This window comes from Mytilus edulis, chromosome 8, assembly GCF_963676685.1.
Source record: "Mytilus edulis chromosome 8, xbMytEdul2.2, whole genome shotgun sequence".
NCBI lineage: Eukaryota > Metazoa > Mollusca > Bivalvia > Mytilida > Mytilidae > Mytilus > Mytilus edulis.
Window position 1 is genome coordinate 71,278,600 of NC_092351.1, and position 16,748 is coordinate 71,295,347.

General features: G+C 32.0%; 1 protein-coding gene across 3 annotated transcripts in view; it reads right to left on the minus strand.

Moving 5' to 3' along the window:
* Positions 1-14,834: 14,834 nt before the first annotated feature.
* The window catches only part of LOC139486181 (uncharacterized), a 61,780-nt gene continuing 59,866 nt past the window's right edge, over positions 14,835-16,748 (minus strand). For all 3 annotated transcript variants that reach the window (XM_071270973.1, XM_071270972.1, XM_071270971.1), the window contains exon 9: positions 14,835-15,006. In XM_071270973.1, the coding sequence (XP_071127074.1) occupies positions 14,851-15,006 (156 nt within the window). In that variant the 3' untranslated portion in view covers positions 14,835-14,850. The remainder of the gene's footprint in view (positions 15,007-16,748) is intronic.

Genomic DNA, 16,748 nt, shown 5'->3' on the forward strand with positions numbered 1-16,748 from the left:
AGTACAACCCCCACAATGATTTTATAGATAGTTGTACTCTGTGAAAATTGGTTAAATTTCCACATAAATCTATGATCCAATATGCATAGTCCAAACATACACCTTAAAAACTGTATGCATTGACATAGACAATTTTCCGATTGGAAAATTCAATTTTAGTTCCCCCTCGAAACACTCTAAAGGTTAAAACACGTAACTTCTCTGAACAACAAACACCACATCAAGCACCTAGAATTTAGCTCACACAATTGATAAATTAATCATGAGTTTTTGAACGAAGTTTAACACTTGACCTTATATTGATTATTTTTATATTATTGAAAAAAATTGTTTGAAGTATAAATTTTGTCATAACGATATTGTTGTTCGGAACGATATTCTGTACTTTTATAGCTTCTGTTCAGTTTACATATGAATAAGACTTTTTAATCAGTATTTGGACTGAATTTACAGTACTGTATCCTCCGCAGGGAACACAATTCCTTGTATTTATTGGACTGTATGTTTGTTTGACGTCAAGACTCGATACTGAAATACAGTATATATTCTTAATATGTACTGAGCATATAGATATTCTAAAGCAACAGCAATTCATCTTTTGTGGGAAAGGACGGGGCACGGATTGTTTTCTCCTGTACAACCAGCTTTTTTTTTACTTGAATGCAAAAACACCCCTATGTATTCAATATAATAGAAAAACACGATTTTTTAAACTGTGTTCCTTAATTTATAATGACAACAAAGTAATTTTTCACTTCTATTGTTCAACAAATTATGTGTTCATAGATCGTAGAACAACTGGTTATTTCACAGAGCACATTATAGACATTTTAAAGAGTGTGCAAAGACAGAATGCACAAACCTAATAAATTGCTCTCTCAGCATTCGTGCTTCTCTTCTTTTGCCCTTTAGTTTTAGGCCAAAATACCATGACTGCTTACGGTATCATCAAATTATTATCACTGTGCCATTTCATATAGAAGTCGATTTTGTACGTCCGTCACATTTTAACTTCGGTGGCGTGTTGAGGAAAACTTTCTTTGAAACAAATAATCAAGACTTTTAATAAATTGTTTCTTAAATATCCTTTACGACTCTCATTATTACGCATCACCTAACAACAACTAGTATCAAAGTTCTTAGACCTATTACACACTTAATAGATTTATTGGAATCTTATTTGTCAAGCGTGCTTTTAACCATAGTTAAGAAGTTAATATCTAAATACTATAGTAATAGAACATTGATTTAACAGCAAGGTAACTAATTCTATGGTGATTACAACAAAATACAAAACATGCCAGGTTAAAGTCAAATAACGTCACGTCATTGGTGATTTTCCATTAATTAGGCAACAACCATTTGATTTTTTTTTTTTGGGGGGGGGGGGGCTATAGTTTTTTTTGGAAAAAAAAGTTTGTTTCCAGTTTTTGGAGAAAAAAATAATTTGTTTTGAATTCTGAAAAAAATAAATTGTTTGTTACACACTCAGCTGCCACTATATGTAATGCTAAAATTGAAAGAAAAAAATTGTTTTCGACTTTTTTTGCGAAAAAAATAGTTTATACAGAAAAAAAAAACAATAGCCCCCCCCCCCCCCCCCCCCCACCCCCCCCCCACCCCCAGAAAATCAAATGGTTGCTGCCTTAATTGGACAACTATTCATCAGAGTTCAAATGAAGCAGTATTAAGCAATTTTAGGTCGCACGCCTTCAGCATAAGCTTTCTGAAAACCATTATATAATTAAATGCTTCATTTTAACACTAAAACATGAAATAACATACGTCTTTGTATACTACACACTGCTACTAAAACTGAACCCCCACCATTATAGATTTCTAAAGGGGTAAATTCAGTAAATAAATATACGTCATCAGGGACCGCCCATTTGGGAGCTTTCTGTCTAAAAGTGAAGTCCTGTGCTCTTCTGATTGGTAGATAATGTTTGTAATAAATATTTTTTGGTAGATGGATCAAAACTAGAGTTGAAAAAAAATAAAAAATAAATGCTGAATGTACTATTTTTTTCCCTACAGGGTTGAAAAGTAATGGGGGTCAGTATAGGAATTCAGTGCGAATCTACATTGTTTGTAAACAAGGCCATGTGAATGCCCAAAAATGCCGCATGACCCTATGTTTTCTTTGTTGCAAAAGATATGGCTACATTTGTACTTTCATGAATGATATATGAAAGTTTTTAATTTCTAAATGTAAATCAGGTATAAATTTATTTCCACACATAGATTAGCATTAAAGTCAATGGGAGATTTTTTACTGAATTTACCCCTAAAGAGTGTGCCTGACCACAAAATAATTTTGAATCAGATTCAGATAGGCGATTTAGAAACATAACTTCTCTCCTCAATAGTAAACATACGCAGTCTTGAAATATATCTTAACAAATCAAAACGTTCAGTATCAGCAGCATTCCGGAATTTACAAAACGAGATACTTTTCTAGGTTCACCAAAACTAGGGTTAAAACTCAAAATCAAAATGAAAATATTAAATTCACCAAATGGGCATTTCGACATTTTAGCAAATCAAAACGTCAACAACAGTATTCTGGAATTTACAAAACGTAATTTTGCCGTCACATGTTTTTCCAGTTTTATTCTAAAAGAAAAGTTAATACCCAAAATGAAAATGAAAACATTTTATGACCCCAATTTATGTCTCGTTGGTGAGGAATGGCTGAGTCAAAAATATTTGAAGTTCCAAAACTTAATACAAAAATGGCGCAAAATAATTTACGGAAAAGGTAGAAAAAACATGCACTATTTAATGAAAAATTGGTGAAATTCATCGAAAATACAATGAAATGAATATTAGGTACTTATTTCTTTTTGATTTTTAATGAAAAAAATGACATATGAAGAGTAGATTCGAACTAAATTTCAATGTTTTAATGTACTATATTAATGAAGTGTTTTGATGAGGTTATGGCTGACATGTTTACTTATACTAGAAATAGGAATCATTATAATTACTTATATTTGCTCGCAGTTATGTCTGGGTTTTGAGATCTATTACCTATTGATATAACCTTGCTATTACGTCCTACATTCTGTACCGATCTTTTCTTCCAACCTTTAATCATTGTATTACATGAAGCACTTTAAGTCAACCAAAGTCACGATCTACGAAGCTAAATCATACGATTCTAATAAATACCAGCTGATACCTGAAACTATCACCATGGTAACTTTCAAAACATATACAATTATTTCATTTTACCTGAAAATAAAGCGATGTTGATTAATGAGGCACTCAATAAGTACAAATACAAAAAAAACAAGGACATAAAAGGCTGTGTTTTAAATGGGGATCCATGGAAACTTGCGGCGTCGAATAGATTTTGAAATGACCAGGTGTAATGGTGCAATAACAACACGAATATTACCATGGTTACATATGGCATTCTAAAACTGTTGATTTCTATTATGCATAGCATTAGTAAGTCTTTCATATTGTGAAGGAGAATAAAATATATTTGTACTTGGATTATTAAGCTTCTAAAATCAGAGGCTTGCTCTTTATTGTGTGTTGGATATTTTTCAGAATATATTCCATTTAAGGTTAAGAACAGTAAATGGGCTATGTTCTTAGCATCTAAATTTCCGGTTTAATGATGTAAAATAATAGTATGGTCGACTTCGTTTTTGGTGTTCAACTAATCTGTTACAATGTACCTAGTTGGTACTGAAAAACGTCAAAAATGGACGTTTAGTGGTATTATTTCACCTATAACTCTACTTTGAATGATGTGTAACGTAAAATCAAAGTCGGTGATCATTTTATTATTTGAAATCTTTAAAACGGAAATATATGTACAAACAACACCAATATAGTTTTTTAGAACAATCGACATGACTTTTTGTATGGATTTAAAACTGCAGATTTATTGATTAAAGACAAATTTAAGAACGTTTTTCGGGGATTTTAATTGCTCTCTACAGGATGAATGTTCACCTATTTTAAAAGAATTCAATCGCTAAAATTTCAGACAATAACTTTATCTATTATTATTTAAATGCATTAATTGTTCGATTTTTAGGTATAGTTCAATGAGGCAATATTGTATGAAAATTATTACCGAAATCTGTGACATAGCCAATGATTGTAATTTTTCGACAATTGTATGATGAAAAAAATGTTCCAAAACTGGTTTCAGTAACTCAGAAATTACTACTATACAGAACAAGAATGTGTCCAAAGTACACGGATGCCCCACTCCCACTATCATTTTCCATGTTCAATGGACCGTGAAATTGGATAAAAAATATAATTAGGCATTAAAATTAGAAAGATAATATCATAGGGAACATGTGTACTAAGTTTCAAGTTGATTGGACTTCAACTTCATCAAAAACTACCTTGATCAAAAACTTTAACCTGAAGCGGGACAGACGGACGAACGAACGAACGAACGAACGGACGGACAGACGGACGGAAGCACAGACCAGAAAACATAATGCCCCTCTACTATCGTAGGTGGGGCATACAAATTGCTTTTTATTACATATGTATGCGATATCAAGATTACAATCACTGTAGTTTACCACTGGCCAAATCTCGTAAATTGATAAGGAAGAGACAAATCAAGGTTACAAAAAGATTACATCAAGGTCATATATTTCTCTGACTGTTTATGACGTCTTTACACGAAATCCATTGGATGTTGGATGTGTACGGATTGGTAATTTAGTCTTAGATGCATGATTTTTTTAATTAGTTGTTAGAGGCTTTGAACTAGCTGTCAGTTGAACTGTAACAATCACATCGAACCGCCGTATTTTGTGTTTTTGTCTATAATCCCTAGTTAGAACCATGTACTTCAGTGGTTGTCGAGGCTGACTTAAAATAATGAGATGTGTTATAATTTCTAACGAAATTAAAAAGACAATGATGTGAGCACCAGTACTATATTAAACCCTCTGTGACATTTGTCTCATTGACAATCATACCATATCTCCTTCAATAACGAGCAAACCCATACAGTATAGTATAGCTAGCTAAACCTCTCACTCACTTGTATGGCAGTCGCATAAAAAGTGTATGAACTTCCTCCTCTATTTTTCCTTTTGTATCATGTTTTATAGATTCCGATCAAATTAATTTCGCAGCATAAGAAATGAAAAATAATCTAAAAGAACAGGTGGAAAGATGGGAGGAGTTTATACTAATGGACAGAATACCGACTGACTCAGAGAGATACATATAACCAAAATAAAATATCGAGCTATATAAAAATGCTCGTAACTTAATGTTATATGTATAATTTTGTCCAGTAAAATATTTCTTACTTCTACTAATCGACTTAATGTTTTGTTGTTTCAACTTTTGAAATAAGATTTTCTCACGCATAAACTATTTTCTACGAAAGAAATACATTGAGGTTTTCAAGCAATCAATTGATTAATCACCATTTTAACATAATTGTTAATAACTACTCAAACAAGATAATTAAAAAAAGAACCATTACAGCGATTTACATGCTTAATAAAAGTATCTATGAAATAACTTTTAAAAAAATTAATAAGAAATCCAATAGAAAATCGTGGCAATGCTTGCACTGATGTGCGTGTGTTCAATGTAAATTTGAGAATTTGTGTATGTGATCTTTTCATTTTTAAATGCTTAAGGTGGTATGAGAGTCTAAAATAAAAATGATAGAATTTGTTCTTACTTTGCCAAAACGTTGTATCTATTGATACATGTTGAAAAATATGATAAAAATGATAGGTACCGCGCATTTTCTCAAGCTACAGGACGGGACAAAATGACACATTTTGTATGGATTATACAGGAAAAAACCCCATTTTGTGATTAGAAACTAAACAAAATGATAGAATTGTTAAATACTTTAGGAAAAGATAGCTTTCAGACACTGCTTTGAGAATATCAAAAGAAAAGATATTAGGGTCACCGCACGTTTTTTCCGGCTAAAATACAAAATAGGAAAATTCCATACATTGAGGCCGATGAAGGCGAAAAGATTTAATAAACAGCTGCGCCATGAGCGCATGATATGCCCGTCGTCTTGTGTGTGAAGTTTTATGCAATAATCATAAATAGTTTCTGAGATAGAACCCGCGACATGTGAAAAACTCCCTTTTTTTTACCAAAAAACTCAATAACTAAAAAATCTAATTTTGAATCATCACCAAAAAGTATTCAGATCTTTAGATTAATATACTATAACTAAGAAGTGAGTAAAGTTTTAAGCAATAAGCATAAATCGTGTTTGAGATACGGCGCAACATGTGAACCCCCCCCCCCCTTTTTACAAAAAAACTCAGTAACTCTAAGATAAAATTTTGAATCATCACCAAAAAAGTATATAAATCTTAAGATTAATATAACTAAGAAGTGAGTAAAGTTTTAAGCAATAATCATAAATCGTTTTTGGGATACGGCGCGACATGTGAAAACGCCACCTTTTTTTCACAAAAAAAATAAAAAAAATAAAAAATAAAATTTTGATTAATATAACTAAGAAGTGTGTAAAGTTTTAAGCAATAATCATAAATATTTTTTGGGATACTGCGCACCATGTGAAAAAAACACACCCCTGTTTTAGTTACAAAGTCCTGAAACTCAAAAAGTTTTAATCTAATTTTCACCAAAACGTATACAGATCGTTTGACCATCATAAGAAACAACTATGTTAAGTTTCGTGAAATTTTGATAAGTTGTTCTCTAGTTACGGTGCGACATGTGAACGCCGGACAGACAGACGGGCAGACGGACGGACGTACAGACGGACGCCAGATGTAAACCATAATACGACCCATCAAAATTTTGACGGGCCTAGAAAAAGTGTGTGTGTTTGCCATTTTTATCAGTAATAGTTCCAGTGATGGTTGTCAGAAAAAGCGGAATAACTCAGACTGAAAAAGGTAAACAGATAAAACAGTTACAACTATAATTTTACTTTTGTAGTTATTTATCTCTTTAGCAAACATGAAACAGGAAGGTAAAATATATAGACAATAATAGTGCATTGACTTGACATATCAACGATAAAAGGATGAGGCTTAGAAACGGGGAAATGCGAGGCTTAGCCGAGCTATTTCCCCGTTTCGGGCCGAATCCTTATATCGTTGATATGTCAAGTCAATGCGCTATTATTGTCTTTATACTGCAATCTAAAAAAAAACATTTTCAATTGTTGTTTAATGCGTTATGGTTATTTGTTTGATTTCAATATTGGGGGAAATACCCTTTAAAAAGGCCTCACATCATGCTCGCGGAGAAATATACAACACAATGAAATTTACATTTACCCGTTGAAACCAACACTCGATGGTGAACGAAATCGTTTGAGTATGGACTTAAATATCAACCATAAGCATTAAACATAATGATTTATAGGTTGCAAACAAAAAATATTAACAAATTAAATATGTTTTTCCAATAATTGCAAAAGAAAGAAACAAAAACAGGTTGAAGAGGTCGTATGAATAATTCAATATTATTTCGGCAATTTCTATTTAAATATTCATGAGGAAAAGTGATATCGGGTCAGTGACTGTATATGACATAGAAATATACAGTCAACGCATTTTGGCTGCTCAAATAGAACGAGTGCAGTATAAAATGCTTTGTTGGTGTAGAAAGGTATTTTGTAACATATCTTTCATTTTTGTACCTCCCAAGTTTTGAGATAAAATTGTTTGAAAGCCTTAAATTTGCTCAAATATCACAACACATAAAACCTATGAGAACTTACAAACCAAAAATATGGAACTTACTGCGTCATTTTGGGGCCTCAAATAGCCTCTATTACGGTATTATTTTCTCATTGTTGAAGACCTTATGGTGATCTATAGTCATTTGAGATTTGTGTGATGGTTCTCTCAAACGTAATCATAGCACATCTCTTCATTTTCTATTAGTGTTTATAACATAGATATAGGAAGATGTGGTATGAGTGCAAATGAGACAACTCTCCATCCAAGTAACAATTTATAAAAGTAAACCATTATAGGTCAAGGTACGGCCTTCAACCCGGAGCCACACACCGAACAGCAAGCTATAAAGGGCCCCAAACATTACTAGTGTAAAACCATTCAAACGGGAAAACCAACGGTCTAATCTATATAAAAACGAGAAACGAGAAACACTTATGAACGACATAAACAGACGACAACCACTGAACATCAGATTCCTGAATTAGGACAGGTGCAAACAATGGCACACGATTAAACGTTTTAATGGTACCAAACCTTCTCCCTATTCTGAAACAGTAGTATAACATCACAACATAGAAAAGCACACTATAAAATATCAATTGGAAGGCTTAACTCAATAAAAAAAAAAAAAATTAAACAAAAAAACATGCATAATTTTTTTAACTTTAAATATAGATTCTAGGCACTGACGTGGTTACTGACGTTGTTTCGTGATATAGCGTTCTTTTTATTTGTCTTTTTATATTTTTAACCTTTACTGTTAAGTCCATTTTTGGTAATATTCTTTTGGCGTGGCTCGGTATTTATAGACTCCGCTATTGCGTTATTATGCGTTGGTAATATTTTGTGTTCTTGTCTTTCATTTTTGTTTTTATAAATGTACTTTGTCCCTAGTGTATATATATATAGCATTTTGATTTGGGTTTTGACATACCTATAAAAAAGAAGATGTGGTATGATTGCCAATGAGACAACTCTCCACAAGAGACCAAAATAACACAGAAATTAACAACTATAGGTCACCGTAAGGCCTTCAACAATGAGCAAAGCCCATACCGCATAGTCAGCTATAACAGGCCCCGAAATGACAATGTAAAACAATTCAAACGAGAAAACTAACGGTCTAATTTATGTACAAAAATTGAACGAAAAACAAATATGTAACACATAAACAAACGCCTACCACTGAATTACAGGCTCCTGACTTGGGACAGGCACATACATACAGAATGTGGCGGGGTTAAACATGTTAGCGGGATCCCAACCCTCCCCATAACCTGGGACAGTGGTATAACAGAACAACATAAGAACTAACTATAAAAATCAATTGAAAAAGGCTTAACTCATCAGATGACCAAAAATACAAGTGGACGTGGACGGGTACTTGTACATCCCAAAAACAGAAAGACACTAGGTACAGATCTGAGAGTACCCGCAGTTAACTGACAGCTAGTTCAAAGCCTCTAACAACTAATTAAAAAAATCATGCATCTAAGACTAAATTACCAATCCGTACACATCCAACATCCAATGGATTTCGTGTAAAGACGTCATAAACAGTCAGAGAAATACATGACCGTGTGCAATGCCAAGATACAGGTTTCGACAGATTGTCGATTCATGAATATGTATATGTATATAACATACAAGTAATATTTAGTTTGATTTTAATTTACTGATAACAAAATCAATATTTATACCAATAAAAACAATATTCAATGATCTTATTACAGTGTTGAATTAGTAACCTTTTAAAATAAGTTTATTTCTGTTTGTTTTTATAGTGATCAATATTATAGCACAATGTTGACTGCACTACCCCAATTTTTGACATTTTTACCTAATAAGTCTCTTTGTTTTGCTCACAAATTGGTGTCAATATCATGGAACTTTTTGCATCTTTCATACAAGTGAAAAGGTAAAACTATATTTAAAAAGCAAAAAAATAGTTCAATTTGAAATCTAGAATTTCATATCATAAACTGATTCATATTTTATAAAGATCACACTAATACAGCATATAATTACTAAAAAGAACTGTGTTGTTCATAAATAAGTCCATATAGTTGACATTCAAAATTATCTTTACATCAATAATCTAGATGTTGTGATTCCATAAAATCATGCAGTATAGCTTCTCAATACTTTTGAATACGCTCCTGGTACCAAAGGAAATAATATTATGTGAACAAATTTGCACTTTTAAAATAAGATTTGTAGATTGTTTTAACGAAATAATATGTTACCATTCTCTCATGTCCTTTTGCATGTGTGTATTACATAGTTTTGTGCATTTGTTCTACAGACAATCGTTTAGCATTAATGCTATTGTATGAATTCAAAAATTGTGATCTTCGTTATACTTGTTCTGTTTGGCATCTATTTAAGTCGAATAAAGTAATACCTATGACGTACATTTAGTTTCTATTTCTAGATTTAATTGATATTTTCTTATTAATAAAAACAACACAATTATAGAATTAGCAAATTTAATTGCAAAGCAACATCATAAAAGGAATAAGATTTGTTCAACAGACCAATTGCACTGAATGAATTATTTAATGATAATATAAAAAAAAGGACAACAAGCGTTGAAGGGATGGTAACTGTGATTCCTGCACCTAAAACAGATAAATGTGGCTAAACACATTCATTTTTCATATATGGTGGATCACAGGTCCATTATTTATAGGTCACAATGCCTAAAAATATGAATCTTCAAAGTCTTGATGAAAACACCTATTATTTATATAAAGATAGTTGCTTAAATTTGAATATGAGAACATAATTTTTTTTTTTTTTTTCAATGTTGTTTTTTCTTTCTTTCAATATACATATTTATGCATATGAGACAATATCTGAAAAAGTCTAGTTTTTGGCAATAAGAAAAAACCAAAAAAAATTCTTTAGACCCGGTATTTTAATAGCACAAATCGAAGAACACACATTGGGGATCTAGGAACTGTTGTCTGTAATTCAAATACTTGTTTAATAAGGAAACAATGGCAATTTAAAAAATGGTACAAAAAAAATCCAGTTCTTTCCTGTTACAAAAGTGAATCAATTTTAAAAAGTTTCTAATGGGAATAAGGAATAAGTTTAAGACACTATTTGTGGTTTACTAGTATATCCTGCAATAGTTTATCAAATGCCAATTATTGATTTTAGCATTTGCAATACAAAAGGTTTAGAAACATACTTAAATATAGTCAGATATGTCGGTAACATGAAAGAATCTTGAGTAACAGGACAACGGTAACAGGACAGAGTTGGTAACAGAAAGGATTTTTCTGCTTTATTTGAAAGTTTAAGAAAAATAAATCAGTTTAGATTGGTCACAATTGGAAGATAACAGCAAACAGTGTCATTTATCCTTTGAAACTGTATTTGCAAGATGAAAAATCTGCCCAGGTAATGAAAAATTCTAAAATAAATTCCTTTCTGTTACTATCTACTATACTAGAATTGCACAATGTTCTCTGCTGTTATCAAAAGCAAAAAACCTATTTTTTTATTCAATATACTGTATATTATTTTGAAATTTATTTAATAGGGGGGTGATAACTTATATTAAATGAAATAGTTGGCATATAGTAGATTAACTGTTCGATTCTTCAGTGAAATTGTCTTGAACATCCTTCCTGTTACTGATGATGGTTATGCTGTTACTTTTGATCAGGTAACATGACAGAACGTAACAGAAAGGAATTACGCGATAGTTTTTGTCCTTTTTATCACATTAAATGTAAGTGTATTTCCTGTGACATATAACTTTTAAAAAGATGATATAAAAACACACTTAATGTTGTGGTGCACACTTAAAAATATTCTCAGAAAGTGTAAAAAAAGGCTATAACAGGATAGAACACCAATAAGTATTTTCCTATAAATTCTTACCTTGGATGGGCTTTAATTTTCAAACCTGGCCGCCTTTCCAACTATTTCTTTGTACTAATACATAAAGGGAATGATGCTCTTCACAATACATAATGGGAAAATAACTTTTGGTCTTGTAAATGTTTCCACAGGTAAAAAAAAACCAGTGGTAACAGGAGGGAAATCACCCCTGGGGACAATTTTTTTTTCTCTTAAAATTTGCAAAATTTTATTACATGCTATAGTTATAATATAAAAAGACAAATTAGGGGCAAGTTTATTAAATAATATATCATATATGTGAGAATCAGACGCCTGTTTAGTTAATTTGGATATTTTTTGAATGATTTAGTTTTCAAAAAAACACAGGGGACAACATGATTTTAGGGGGGGTTGAACATTTAAATTACAATATTTTATTGGAAGAAATATAAGAATGAGTGTTTAATTGGCAGGCCATGGTGCATTATATAATTAAGTTTATACTAAAACTTAAAATTTTCAAAAAAGATGGCTGAATAAAAAAATAATTGCTGGTGAAGTGCGGGACATGGAAATTAGACCTTTTCAGATATTGTCTCATATAGCTAATGATTTTGTGTTTTATCAGATTAATTAGCTATCTTCTACTGTTTAATGGCCTACCAAAACATGTTTTTGTAATTTGCTTCAACCAGCAAAGAAGTAATTGTTAAGGATTAATTATTGTCATATTTTATAAAACATCAGTTATCTATAACGGTGTTGACATCATAGTAATGTTTCATGTCCATGTCTTGCTCATTAATACAATTGGTATGAAGAGTTGCATGGTATCCCCACCATGGATGTGAATGACAATATTGGATGCTTTTTGAGCTTTTTCCGTCAGATCTAACAGGGCTGTTTTTTGTTGCAACTTATTAAGTTATTAAAGGGTAAAGGTAATCTGTTGAAGAAAACCACATGCCTTGTTAAGGTCTTTCCTTTCATTAAGAAAAGACCTTACTGTATTTCTTCTGATTATTCTTTCCGCCAAACTTTAACGACATTTCCCAAAAAAAGTACGCAACATGTTAAAATGATATTACTAGGTATCTAATATCGGTTGACCAAAAGCTATCTTGCGGTTAGGGCACGACCCCGTAATATTTCCTTTATAGCGGTTATCTCCCCTAACACCGAAAACCTTGTTATCATTCTAACTCCGTACCCATAATAGGTAGAAAAAAACGAAGGGTGGAATTTGTTCAGGAACAGACCCCTGTTCTTCGTTACATTTGGTTGAAAAGATTCAACGACTCATTGGTAGGGTTATGTCCATTTGAAAATTAACCAATGTCGGTTGGCCACCAAACTCAGAAACCGTAAGATGTAACCACCTAGGATCTTCACCAATGAATATCAATTCACGTGACCATGAAAATTGACCTAAGGTCAAATGTCAAGGTCATGACCTAGATTTTTACCGTAGCTTGTTATCAGATTTAATCAATAACTGTAAAAGATGGCTGATAAAATGTAACGGAAAAAATGTGTGTCTTGTCAACATTTGTTATGTGCCATATGTGGGTCCAAAATTATTAGACCAACTATTATGGACCTAGGGCAAAAAAACTGTTTTTTGGGTCCGAAGTGATGATTTTTTGCTTATAACTCAAATGAGGTTAGAGATAGAAAGAAACTTTGAATTTAAAAAATGTTCAGCATAATAAGATCTACAAAGTAAAGTCAAGGTCAGAGGTCAAGGTCCCTGGAAATGACATTTTTGTCCCTAGCAACGATATATAAGTCCTTAACAATCACTTACTATTTTTTTAACTTTAAAGACTATGAATAGTGCATATCACATTCTTAATACTGGAAGTAATATTTTTATCCTTATGAATGATTTTGGTCCTTAACAACCACTTGTAATGAACATAAAATTCTTTACCAACAATGGGTTTTTTTAACTAAGAAGACTATTAATAAAAGGAAAAAGGAAAGACCTTTCAATTGTTCATGAACAATTGACTTTTAATTCTCTTGTGTTCTTGGTGTCTTTTGTTTTTATTTTTGTTTTGGGGTAAATGTCGCTATGTCATATTCCCCAATATACCCCTATATAACTCTGTGTTCATCATTTTGGAGTACAGTGGAATAATCTTCCATTTCTAAAAAAAAATCATATGTGAACTTATTGTTAATGCTGATTGTTTACAATGGTAACTTTTGCTACAAGTCTGCGATTAGTATATAAATGATAAAATTTGTTCCATAGTTTCTTTGCTAGGTAACGATGAATAACAGTTGCGGTAGTTTACAATGATTAACTCATTTAGTTTGGTTCTAGGTGTTAATGATTATGTGTGTTGTTACGTTACAATGATGAGTTGCTAGGTTATTATAATGAGATTGGTTTATTGGTAACAATGGTTATAGTGTCTTTTTAAAATCTATTATGTAGTAGTAATGCTGGGTTACAATGGTCATTTTGGTTGCTTGGTTACCATTATGCATAATCAGTTTCGTCGTTAGATGATAATGATAAGTTATGGTTATAGATTACCATGTAAAGTTTGATTGTTGGCTTTCATTTGTCAGATTGGTTGCTAGACTAAAATGATAAGATATTGTGCAAAGGTAGGCGACAATGATCAATTTGGTAGCTAGAAAAATTAGATTTTAGGTGTCAGATTATAACTATAATATGTACACTTGTAATTGCTACTTTACAACGGTTACTTTATTTGCTTTGCTAGATTATGAGTTTATTGTTAAGATTACAATAATTACATTTAATTGTTGAGCTAGTTCACAATGGTCAGTTTGGCTGCTGGCTTACAATTAGCAGTTTGGTTGTATGATTGCAATGATTACTTGTAGTTGTGGCACAAGTTTGAAATGACCAGTTGGCTCCTTGGTTAGGTTAAGATTTACAAAAATAACAGTAGAAGCAGTGCTAGGTTACAACGATCAGTTCGATTGCTAGGACTACATTTTGAGTTTGGTTGTTAGATTTTATATTTCTGGTGCTCTTTTACTATGGTCATTTCTGTTACAACGTGAGATAATGAGATTTTTGTTATCTTATAATGATTATATTTAATTGTTTTGCTAGGTTACAATGGTCAGTCAGTTTGGTTGTTGGCTGACAATGGTTAGTTTGATTGTTAGATTATAATAATAACATGTAGTTTTAGTACTGTGTAACGTTGATTACCACAATAGTAGTAATCAGTTTACGTGACGGTGAAAATTTCGAAAATAAAATATGAAAAAGAGGCAATAACGCGTGAAGTATGTGATCCTTATTTTACTTCATCTTGAATTCCAAACTTGCCATGAAAACAAGCATGATTAATAATCCAAACAGTATAAATAAACATGTTTTAAACCAGTCCTGCTTCCAAAAAGGTTTCGATTCATCAGGATCATATATGACAGAGTCCATAGGCTCAGGTGTCAATACCTGAAACATAAATATATTTTGATATTCTAGTATTTAAATATCATTAAAAAGATATACCTATAGTATAATTCAAAGTTTGTATGTGTGTGGTTATAACGATATAGCTTCTTTAACATTTAACACAATGTGTGGTCAACTTTTTATTGATTCACACACGGGTAAAATCGGAAAGTTGAGAAAACCTAGTGAAATTTGACAAATACTATAAAAATACTCAAAATATCAGAGAACCACATTTCATACACCAGTAAAATTATTAAGTATAGAGAGTAAATGGTACGTGTGGTGGTTAATAAGACGTCAATCAACTAGATGGCAACATATGTGAATTAAAGCAACTTTATATAAGCCTTCAAAACGAGCTCGTTAGTAAATAGCTAGCAAAGGTTAGCAAACATCGTATGGTAGGCTATCAACGAATCCGGCATGGACACATGTTTGTCAGTGCTCAACCTTTGCCGTAACCTGGGACTGTGGTAATACAACATAACGTACATGTATGAACAAACTTTAAAACACTATTGTAAATGACCTGACTCACCAGATCAGTACGATACACAAACAACTAGAAAAAAGACAGAAAACACAAAGCACCGATCTAAGATTACTCAAAGCTTCTCATAGCTGTTTTAAAATAAAATATGGAGAGAAAGAGTATAATAACGAACCCTTATGTAAATTCAAAAAGGGAAAGTCCGCAAAAACTGGCAATATCAAACGTAATCGACCAACTGAAAGAGTGGAAACAATTGTCATGTTCTTTACTTGGTACAGGCATTTCCCGAGGAAAATATTGGGTTAATCCGGGTTTTCTAGCTCGCTAAACCTTGTATGAATAGTTCCGTTGTAGTGACAAAATTATGAGAGTAACCTCCTAAATCGACAAAATGGGTAAGTTTGAAATGATTTGGATCCTGCAGCCAAAACTATATAAACGCACACCACAGACATGCAGCACAACTGACTGAAAAATTCAAACAAACATTCAAATAAATCTAATAAAGAAAGTGTTGTAGAAAAAATTTAATTTGACAGAGATGCCAAGAAAAAAAGATTTATCAGTTAATAGCATATACTGTATGTATTATTAACACGTTAAACTTTTTCGGTAAAGTACAAAGTAGTAAAATATAAATACAAGGGTAAATGTTAGTTGAGTTGTTTGGTGTTTCGTGCCAATCTTATTTGTCAAGCAATATCCCACAATTTTCTACAGTTTGTTTTTAAATTGTGTTGTTACACCCCTGTAGCAGGTACATGTAAGAGGGCCTATAGCTAGCTCATCAACATATGTAACCCCTCCATATCAATACGTGCCTGTCCTAAGTCAGTAGACTTCTATTGAGTGGCTGTCTTTGGTTTCTGTATCTCACATTTGTTTTTCGATTATTGTTTTGTCATTGATCAGTCTGTTGGTTCATTTGTTTCAATTGATTCAAATGTTGCTATGTCGGACTTAACGGTATAATTTTCGTATTGTTAAAGACCGTACGGTGACCTATGTGATACTTAAATCCGATTGATTTTAAAATGATCATCATTTAGACTCTCTTGTAAAGTTGTCTTATTTGTTGTTATACAGCAGCAGTTTACGTGACTCGGTATTTATGAATCCCGCAGTCAGATTATTTACTTTGAGCTTTCATGGTGCAGCTGAGTTTTCCTATTAAACGATAACGATATGAATACTACATGTAACAACCTGTCAACAAAACAAAACGCTATAATAGACTATTTTCAAT